General features: G+C 49.1%; 1 protein-coding gene across 1 annotated transcript; it reads right to left on the bottom strand.

Annotated features, from left to right (window-relative positions):
- Positions 1 to 2,083: 2,083 nt before the first annotated feature.
- Positions 2,084 to 10,225, bottom strand: RPAIN (RPA interacting protein). Its single transcript, XM_082201587.1, has 7 exons — positions 9,876 to 10,225; positions 9,142 to 9,339; positions 6,009 to 6,054; positions 5,803 to 5,917; positions 5,537 to 5,600; positions 4,516 to 4,650; positions 2,084 to 4,246 (listed from the first exon to the last, which is right to left on the bottom strand). Exons 1-7 carry the CDS (start codon positions 9,951 to 9,953, stop codon positions 4,217 to 4,219), a joined length of 666 nt encoding a protein of 221 aa, XP_082057713.1. The 5' UTR covers positions 9,954 to 10,225; the 3' UTR covers positions 2,084 to 4,216.
- Positions 10,226 to 10,684: the final 459 nt, after the last annotated feature.

Raw genomic sequence — 10,684 nt, 5'->3', positions numbered from 1 at the left:
TTTCCCCATATGTCGGCCAGCCGGCCTCCATATTCGGTTTTTTCCTAGCCTTGGCCTCCACTGGTGATAACCACCTCGGGGTCTTACTTTCTAACAAGTCTTTATATTTTGTCCAGACTATAAATATTGCTTTTCTGACAATATGGTTTTTGAACATTTTATGTGTTTTTACCTTGTCGTACCACAAATACGCATGCCATCCCAACGAATTATTAAACCCTTCCAGATCTAGGACATCAGTGTTCTCTAGTAACAACCAATCTTTCATCCAGAAGAAGGCTGCAGCTTCATAATATAACCTTAAGTCTGGCAGGGCAAACCCCCCTCTTTCTTTTGCATCAGTTAGTATTTTAAACTTTATTCGGGGCTTTTTGTAAAATATGGCAAGAAGCTTTTTGCATCTGCAGATGGCCTCGTGGTCCCACTCGCTAGCTCTTGGTCAAAACTGGGCAGCTACTCTCTCGTGACACATCTATTCTCACCCACCCACCTCTAATGAAGAGCTCTGCGATAGGAGCAACCCTGCCATGGACACTACTCCCCAATATATTGCAGGACCTCTTCTGGGGAGGAATTGCTCCTTCAGGCAGCTGGAATCTACAGGGTGGTCCAAAAGTAGCTATACTGCTTTAGAATCCACTTTCTTTCTTCTTGACTGTTCTTTGATTCAGCTGTATACCTACTTCTGTAGATCAACTTTTGGGCTACCTTGTATGTATGCAGAACTATATAATTACACTCTTAACTCTGAAACTTTTAAGAATGGGCACATTTTTCTTTGTGTCTCTCCTGTCTTTCAGACCCCTGCCCTCATAGTTTATCATTTTACCTTGTTATTTATAAGCTGCTTCTTGGCTAGCGCAGGGTAAAAATGTTTTCAGCTCTTAGCTGTGCCAATACCTTTATTTAGTTTCTCAAGTGTGCTTATCAACAATGTGCCTTCAAGTGATGTGTGTTTTCCAGCAATGCTTTGAACTGGGAAATTGTTAAACTTGCATTGCAAAATTTCCAGTTTTAAATATAAATATTCCCTTGAGTAAGGTGTTTCGGGGGGTTTGGTTTGGTTTACCGAATACACATAAGTAAACTAATCACTTTGAATCAGCCATGGCTGCCTGTATTGCGTCAGCTTGTTGTTACTGATGAACTTACGTTTTCCACTGAAAAAGTAAACCCTGGAAGTTTTCTTTTTGGAAAACATTCCACCCTGTAGCACTACCCACCTTCAAGGACTGTTAGACAGTGGAACAGACTCCCATGAGAGGTAGTGGGCTCTTCTTCTTTAGAGGTTTTTAAGCAGAGGTTGGGTGGCCATCTTTTGATCTAGCTGAGATTCCTGCATTGCAGGGGAATGGACTAGATCAGGCATAGGCAAACTTGGCCCTCCAGATGTTTTGAGACTACAATTCTCATCATCCCTGACCACTGATCCGGTTAGCTAGGGATGATGAGAGCTGTAGTCGCAAAAAATCTGGAGGACCGAGTTTGCCTATGCCTGGACTAGATGACCCACGGGATCCCTTCCAACTCTGATTCTTTGCTTGTGTGATAGGTGACTAGTGAGCTGAATACTTGCTTACACCTGTGGTCCATCTAGCTCAGTGCTGTCTAGCACAGATTGGGAAGCCTTGGAGAACAAGAAACAGGAGGGAAAAGAACAGCACTTGGGGAGCAAGCTGGTAACCTGGAAGAGGAAAAAACCAAAGGAAAGGATTTCAGGATTGTCCACAATGACAGGTAGCAGCTCTCCAGGGTTTCAGCCCTCACTTCCCAGCTCCAACTGGGGATTTCAGGGATTAAATCTGAGACCTTCCTGCTACTGCTGTCACTGTAATTACTCCTGTGTAACAGTGCCTGGTGTGGTCTGGTCCATGGGGTCACGAAGAGTCGGACACGACTAAACAACCACAAACAGTGCCTAGGATTGTGGCTAAGGAATATATCATGTTTTTAGTGTGTGTGTGTGTGTGTGTGTGTGTGTGTGTGTGTGTGTGTGTGTGTTTCTGTTCAAATAAAACTACCAACAATTTCCCTTGCATTTCAAGTTATAAACAACACTGGAATCCCATCTTTGTAAAGATGATTATCTTTTCATTGTCCTTTTTAATATGAGAATACTGGAGGTGGAGAATAACACTGATGCAATGTTGAAGCATTGCTGAGTTTATAAATGTAGACAAATAGAAACATTTTCATACCATAGGAAGTTGTACTACACAACCAAAGGGCTGCCTGCTCCTTTAATTGGGGTTGAAATCTCACCCAAAGCTTCAAGGTTTCTATGTATTGTCAAAGCAGCCTGTAATCGGTGGCAGATGCTTTTATTACACATTTTATACTTGTTACTAGTAACCTTATCACTTGAGCCACAAATCAGAAACACAAACAACGCAATAAAATAGCAAAGCAAATTAAATAAAGCAGAAGCACAAAAAGGGATACAATAATCTCAGAAAGGTAAAAAAACCAACACAATAGTGTTCAAACTGTTAGAGCAGAGCTGTCTGCAAGCTCAGCCTGCAGGCCTCAGTCTGGCCCAACCCACCTGGCCTACACATGGTGTCACAGATGCTATCAGGCGTGGGCTGCTGCGCACCTTGGCTGAAAGCGGGGAGAGCAGGCACATCCCATTTTGCAAGCTGTATCCCACAGGAGGTGGAGGAGAAAAAGATCTGACCTGCTGGCCTGATCCAGTTCCCCACCCCTAGAGCAGAGACTAAGGCCACACTCACCCCATACATTTAAAGCACTATGATACTACTTTATAAACATTCCCAGCATCTCCCAGGGAATCCTGGGAGTTGTAGTTTGTTTATGGGTGACGAGTTGTTAGGAAGCCCCCAGTCCCGTCACAGAGCTACCTTTCTCCGAGTGGTTGAACCACCAATCCCTCTTCACAGGAAACCCTGGAAGAGGGGATACAGGGGTCCCCTAACAACTCTGAACACCCTTAAACTCCAGCCTTAAATTCTTTGGGGGAAGCCATGACTGCTTAAAGTATCATAGCACTTTTAAGATTATTTTGTGAATGTGGATTGCCCCATATGCTAGGGGGTGTGACATACCTAGAGATTTTCTTCCACACTTAATAGCTTTTGCTTCATGCTTATGTAGACACCAGTAAGCAATCAATTCTTTTGTTTAAACGCTGATGGTGATCCAAATTTCCCCGCTGAAACACCCAGAATAAAAACATTTGATCTTTCCCAACCCGTATTGGGGTTTTTAATCTACATTTATACCACAGCCACCCTAACCATCCTCAGATATTGGGAGAGTTCATCCTCCTTTTTCTCTGAGTGTCCTCCAGTGATACCAAAAAAATCAACTTCCCCCCCCCCCATGCAACTCTTTTGAACTATTGGTTCACTGGTGTTTCTTCTGCTTGAAGCAGGCCTCTCGATGGAAAGCTCACTGCAAAATGGCGCTCTTGGATGGTCTGAAGGCTTCCTTGCGTGTCTCAAGTCCAAGTATACTTTCACTTGTACGCTGGGACACTTGATATGAAAAGGAATAAACAGTGTAGTATATCCTGTAAAAGCTCTTGCCTTCAAAAATTGCTTGACATTAAAGAGTTTGTAGTGCAAATGGTGTACTAAAGATCTTCAGATACTTTCAGTTGTTGCAAATGCCCGTTTTGGAATTTAGTTTAGTGGTTCCCTGAATGACAAGAGGAGGCAATACTGGTTGTTCCAATTCAAGATTAGTCTGGTTCCTTCAGAGAAAACTGAACGGTGACAGTTGCAGTCCAACTTTATTCACAAAGAATTATTAAAAGGTTGTATGTGACATGAGTCTGCTTAGAGTGGGGGTTCTGACACATCAACCCAGTGGGTTTTCATGATCTCATGTCATCCTACCTTCCTTTCAGTGAACATTGCACTTTTTAAGCAGGAAAAGCAACACTCCCTGCTCTGATAGCAGGATCAGAGAAATCTAGATAAACATTTCAAAGCAGCTTTGCCCACTTAACATTACAAAACAGGAAAACAAAATATCCCATTTGTTCTATGTGCAATACTGAAAGGTATTTTTGTTCAACCGAGAACCACCGTGAACAACATGCATCAAGGAATCAACAAAGGGCACTTTTTGACATTATGTACATTTGTGTGTATTAAACCCACACGTAGATAAGACGCTTCTCAGAAGGGGATGTGGGGAAAGACTCGAGAGTTCTCTGCTTTCCTGGAAAGTGCTGCAAATGGAGCCATGGCTACAAAATAACTGTCCACGAATCGCAAACCTAAGAACACAAAAAGAAAGATAATAATTGCCTGCCGTGTGCAGTTTCTTCATACTGTGCAGCGCTATGGAGATCAAAAGACTTCTTTCATCACTTCCCATCAATTGGCAGCGCTATAGGGGCTACACCCTGGGATATCCCCTGCGCTTCTCCCAAACAAGGACAAGGGCCTTCTCAGTCCTAGTCCTGACATGCTAACTATTACACCACACTGCCTCTCCAGCGGGCGGGCACAGCCCACTATTGCTGTCACAAAATGAGGCTCTTACCTGACAGCTCATGAGGAGATGTGCTTCGCCTTCCACCCAGCTGGTTACAGCAAATTCAGGCCAGCACTGACAGCGGCGGCCGTGTTCCGTCACGCTGTCTTCCAGCGAGGAGCAGAGCTTCTCTTTCGTCATCCCCTTACAAAGAGAAGGAATCAAACCCTTCTGGTGGAGAAGGCAACCCAGTCCTCCCCATTCCACACATGTACACCTTGCTTGCCAACCGCTTCCCTTCCCCGCGGTGGGGTCTGGCGCTGTGGTCTAAACCACTGAGCCTCTTGGGCTTACTGATCAGAAGGTCAGTGGTTCGAATCCCCGTGATGGAGTGAGCTAAGTTGCTCTGACCCAGCTCCTGCCAACCTAGCAGCTCGAAAGCACACCAGTGCTAGTAAATAGATATTGCCGCGGTGGGAAGGTAAACGGCGCTTCCATGCGCTCTGGCACTCGTCACAGTGTTCCGTTGCACCAGAAGCAGTTTAGTCATGCTGGCCACATGACCCGGAAAGCTGTCTGTGGACAAACGCCGGCTTCCCTTGGCCTGAAAAGCGAGATGAGCGCCACAACCCCATGGTTGCCTTTGACTGGACTTAATCGTCCAGGGGTCTCACCCTAGGACCCTGAAGTGAAAAGTGGGTAATAAATCACAACAACAACTTTACAAAATTAATGGTGCAATCCAGCCCGGGAAAGCTGCTCAGCTGTTTAACTCAACGGGCCTTTTCTGTTGTGTCTTCTCATTTACTACAATTCCCACCATCCCCGACCACTGGTCTTGCTAGCGAGGGATGGTGGGAGTTGTAGTCCAAAAACAGCTGGACACCGAAGTCTGGGAAACACTGCTCTAAAGGCCTTGGCCCTTAACCACCTGTGGCCTTTTAGGAGTGGGTGGGATATTTCTGATGCATTCTCTGCCCCCTTGGTTTTAACATACCCAGACCTTTTGCATACAAATCTGGCGCACTCTGCTGCTGAGCTATGTTCCTTTACCCCAGACAGCGCAAATGATTTTTGAGCACCTGCTTACCTGCGTGCTGATGGAAAGCCCACACGGACACACGACCGAGTGACTCGTCACACAGAGATTGTTCCTAGGAAGAACAGCCATGAATTAACGCAAGGTGCAGAAGCGATCAGCGGTGAAACTTAAACAGGGACGAATTCCTTTTTGTTTCCTTTATTAAGTCTTACGCTGGTGAACTTCGGCCACCTGCTAGCTATTTCTCCACATCATCTAACAGGGATGAGGCAGAGGAAAGGCCTGACCTAAAGCATTGTATGTGTTCGCCTCACCTTCTGCAAACCGGGCAGATGACCTTGCACTCCGCATCCAAGCCATCCAGGATATCATTCAGGCACTCCTCGTCAAAGCGCAGGCTTTGTTCGTACTCTTCCACGGCCAGCTGTTCTGCAAGGAAGAAAGCCCCGTCCCCTGCGTCACAGGCTGTGCCAACAGAAACTAAAGCCGCGGCTATCAGAATCAAAGGAGAATCAAGTACCTTGCAAGATCAGCTCCTCCTGGATTTCCTCTAAGACGTCCAGCATCTAAAGGGAACCGCACAGTAAGCTGGTATTAGCTCCACAGATTAAAAACAGATGTCACCTGCCAGCAGAAGGACAATATGGAGAGAGCCAGTCTAGCCTCTCTAGGAAGGGAGCTCCAAAATATGGGAGCTGCCACCGAGAAGGCCCTCTCCTACGTCCCCACTGAGAACAACTGCCAGGATGGTGGGGCTGGGAGAAGGGCCTACCCCAAAATATCTCAGAGCCTGAGCAAGTTTGTGTGGAAGAATACAGTCCCTCTGATAGCCTAGACCACGGGTGTCAAACACAAGGCCCGCGGGCCGAATCCGGCCCGCCAGACCTCGTCATGTGGCTCGCGTAGCCGCCGTTCTCGCTGCTGTTCTCGCCCGTCCAGTGCACCATCGCCTGGTTGTGCGCCGCGTCGCCTTTCAGCACGAAGAAGGTGGTGAGCAGAGAGGCCGCCTCCGGAGGTCCCCCACCGGCGCGACCCCGCAGGCCGCCCGCCTCGTCCCACGGGCTACCGAGTCTCTGGCGGAGGCTCCGGTCCGGTGGGCGCGCCGCCCAGGAGGCGCCCAGTGCGAGCAGCAGCAGCAAGCGGAGCGGAGCTGCCCGGCCGGACGCTCCTCCGCGCGCCCCAGCAGCTGCTGCTGGCGCCATGCTCGGCCTCCGCTGCGCCGCTACCGCCGGGCAGGGATGTGAGTCTGGCAGGCGAGGCGTGGAGGACGGGAGGGAGCGAGCCGAGATGGAGGCGGGAGCGCAGCGCGGGAAACAACGTCCCAGCAGGGCTTCCACGCCCAGGCGAGGCACAGCGCCGCCCTCTGCCGGCGGGCCCCACCGAGCTCCAGGGCCCGGCCGGCCGCCTTCCCCGACGGCTGCTGGCAGCCGGGCTGCAGCGGGCGCGCCGGAGCAAGTGGACGGGAGCCCGGCGCCTGGGCAAGCGAACGTCCCCCTCAGCCTCGGCTTGCCACGGAGGGCAAGGTGAGGTGGCTGCCTCAGGCAGCAGGATCCACAGGGGCAGCTCGGCCCGTTGTGGAAATGTGCTTCCTCCACCAGCGCCAGATTTGGGGCCGCGCGGGCGCCTCACCCGCCCTGAGCCAAGGGAGCACAAAACAATGATAACGATGCCTATTTATTCTATGGGGGGCACCAAATTTTGTCCTCACTCAGGGTGGGTGCCATATTACCAAAGTCGGCCCCTGCCCCCCCTCAATGGGATTTGAAATCCAGGGATTTGAAATTCAATAAATTCCTAGGAGTGCCCGTGTCTGTACTGAGTAAGCCTCTCAGCCCCTAAAAGCAGACGATACCAACTTTTCAACATTGTGATAGCGATGTTGTGATACGGTAGCGCTATATTGCAGTGTTGAAAGCAGAGGGAGGAACGAGCAGCATTGGCCCCTGTCAGAAACTGGGGTGCAACCAGCACATCTCCCCCCCCCCACCAGCGCCTGGCACAGGGAGGAGGCAGCAACAGGCGGAGAAGGAAGAGAAGGCGCAGACAAGCCCCAGCCACAAGATGCAGTCTGGTAAAGGTGCCCTCAGACTGGGCCTGCACAATGTTATGATACATCACCACAGGGGCAGACTTTAGTAATCTTTCATAACAGGGGTGTCAGCCTGAATAAAATATTGAGGGGGGCAGGTAGGCCCCACCTCACATCATCATCATCATCATCATCATTTATTACTGGTCAAAGACCAGCTCGAACATCACATAATTTATCACATGCCACACACACCCCATTTAAATGTAAAAGCCCATCAACTTCAGGGGTCTCAGCCTGCTCAAATATTTTAGGCCGATACAACCGGCCCTTTGAGGGTGAACAAACTGCTGATGCGGCCCCCGATGAATTTGAGTTTGACACCCCTGGCCTAGACCTAAGCTGTACAGTGGTACCTTGGTTGTCAAACTTAATCCATTCCTGGAGTCTGTTTGACTCCCAGAACTATTTGAAGACTGAGGCACGGCTTCTGATTGGCTGCAGGAGCTTCCTGCACTCAATCGTAAGCTGCGCCAGACGTTCGACTTCCAAAAAAACGTTCTCAAACCAGAACACCCACTTCCGGGTTTGCTGCATTCAGGGGCCGATTTGTTCAACAACTAAGCCGTTCGACAACCAAGGTACTACTGTATAAGGCTTCATAGGTCTAAACCAGAACTTTGAATTATTATTTATACGAGTTAAATTTGTATACAGCCAGAGGGATGCCAGCCCTCTAAGTTACAGGGGCTGGCAACCTTTTTAGGCTCATGGGCACATTTGGATTGAACCGGTACTGCAGGTGCACTTTGGGCATTTTAAAGTGCTGTTTGGGCATTTCTCACCTTTCACCCCTGGGATCAGTCCAGCCACCCACCCTCAGGGAGTGATAGACAGACACAGGCACAGTTATGTTGTTCTTCCAAGGTATCTGGGTAGAAGGCAGATCCACTAGAATTAATCTGAGCCTTGAGAAGCACATAGAGCTGAAAGAGGAAGTGTGAAAGAGTGCTGCTCTTCCAACTTCCTCCTTTGGCTCTATGTACTTTCCGAGGGAACGAAAGGTCACCTCTCTGGTTGCCAAGGGTACTTCATGCGGCTGTGAGGTGTGTGCGTGCTCAGAAACCTTGTGGGCACCAGGACATTATGCTGACAATCCAGACACGCATTGTTGAGATTTCCATTCCACCTTAAGGAGCAGGTGTGAGGAACTGTTGCGTGTCACATGTCTGTTTACATTCCAGCACAGTTTGCTGGGAACTTCCGTTGTGTGTATTGCTTTTGCTTTCCCCTGTCTCTCTGAGAGGATGAAGAGAGAGAGAGACGACATGTTTCTTTGTCCTGATTTATGATTAATAAATCTGTAGTTGTAGCATGCTTTCACAAGCCTCGCGCCTATTCTGTGTGTGCAGTTCTATCTGCTGATAGTGTGCCCTGGCTTTGAAGCCCGGGTCGCTGATTTACGTTGGAGCAGAGGCCGATGGGTATTCGCAGCGGATGGCTGGAAAGGGACGACCCAGCTGGGGCTAGCCAGCTGGTCTTGCAGCCCTCTGCATGTCAACACCCCCCCCCCGCGATATGGACAGCCTCCCACAAAGAACATAGTACAGTAGCTGCTTCTTACCGCAGTGACCTGAGGGGAAGTTTCTTGTTTCCTGGGGAAGGGCAGCTGGAAATCCAGAGGCTGCAGAGCCTGCCATTCCATTTCCATCACTTCCTGGACCAAGAGGGCTTTGCTCGCTTGATGGGCTGTGTCTTCTCCCGCATGGCGGTATCTGTCCAAGAGTCTGGCACGGCTGCTCTTCAGCCTCTCCACGCAGCGCTGGAGGGCAGTGAACAGAGAGATAAAGACTTGCAATGGAGACACCAGCATGGCAAAACCATTTCTCTGACTTTTCCCCCACAATCCCCTACTTAGGAAGACGAAATGCTTTCTGAACAATTTCCTTTTTTTAAAGATTCAGTTCAGGGATCTTATATAAAAACACATGGTTTGTGAGCATAGCCGTCACAGATAGCCATCAACAGCCGCCGCCTCTATGAATTTGTCCAATCCTCTTTTTAAAAGCCATCCAAGTTGGTGGCCATCGCTCCCTTCTTGTGGGAGGGAGTTTGGCTATATGCTCGGTCGCTAGGGGTTGGGCTCCCTACGGAAACGGCCATCCAGGTAGGACGGCGGCCAAATCTGCCCTTTAGCAACGCGCAGAGCCGGCAGGGCTCCTAGAAATGTATCCAGTCATGGAACGTTCGCAGTAGGCATGGAACGTTCGCAGTCGCCGCGTTCCGCGGAAGTCATGGAACGTTCGCAGTCGCCGCGTTCCACGGGAGTTTCGGGCAGACCCCGCGCCGCCGCCTTACCTGCCTGAAGGTCTCCTTCCAAGGCGGGGTCCGGGCGCCCTTGTAAAGAGCCTGGTGCCGCTGAACCTGCCCCTCCATCCCCTTCGCGAAGCACGAGACCCGGACCCGGACCCGGCAGCTGCGTTTACACGGCAGACTTTACCGCCTACCTTTAACCGCCCTCCACTCACCCAAGGCACCCTGGGAAATGGAGTTCGGCAAAGGACTCCGGTGCATGCTGGGAAACGCCTCGCACCTTGCATCTTGAGATCAGTCAGGCACTTGATGGGAATTGTAGTCCGGAAGGAAGAAATTTTCGTCGTTCAAACTTCCTTTCCCGGGTTTTGGCGGTGGGAGGAGGAAGAAGGCGAAGTAAACAAGCCAAGCCTCAATAAAGCAATAAAGTGCGTGAGGGGAGGGCGGGAATCAATTTTACGAAAAAAGTGTGACCAAAGCAATAAAGAAAAGTGAAAGTGTGATATACAATATTTCTAATACCGTGCGGAAGAATATTGTGGTCAAACGGTAGAGATATATTGATAAAACAAGGATAATAAAAATCTAAAATGACCGACCCAAAAACTGAAATGCCATTGTGGCTGAACAATTATAGAAAATGTTAGCATGATGAAGCACAAAAGAAAGAAATATTAGTTAGGCAACAGTAAAAGAGAACGTTTGGAATAATAAGACACATGAATGTAGCAATCCCTATCTCTATGTGTAACACAATATTCGCAAAAAACAAAAAAGATACTAAATTAATAGATGAAATCCCGGAGATCCTTCCCCGCTTTTTCCGCCCCGCCTAGCCAATAGAAAATATTGCC

The sequence above is a fragment of the Podarcis vaucheri genome (genome assembly GCF_965113315.1).
Source record: "Podarcis vaucheri genome assembly, chromosome: 15".
Classification (NCBI taxonomy): Eukaryota; Metazoa; Chordata; class Lepidosauria; order Squamata; family Lacertidae; genus Podarcis; species Podarcis vaucheri.
This window is presented reverse-complemented; position numbering and strand designations above follow the sequence as displayed.

Coding starts and splice junctions, on each gene's coding strand:
- RPAIN (XM_082201587.1), bottom strand. CDS start 9,953: ATGGAGGGGCAGGTTCAGCGGCACCAGGCTCTTTACAAGGGCGCCCGG. Junction 9,340..9,875: donor GGAAGGAGACCTTCAGGCAG/GTAAGGCGGCGG, acceptor ACTGCCCTCCAG/CGCTGCGTGGAGAGGCTGAA. Junction 5,601..5,802: donor ATCTGCCCGGTTTGCAGAAG/GTGAGGCGAACA, acceptor TGTTCTTCCTAG/GAACAATCTCTGTGTGACGA.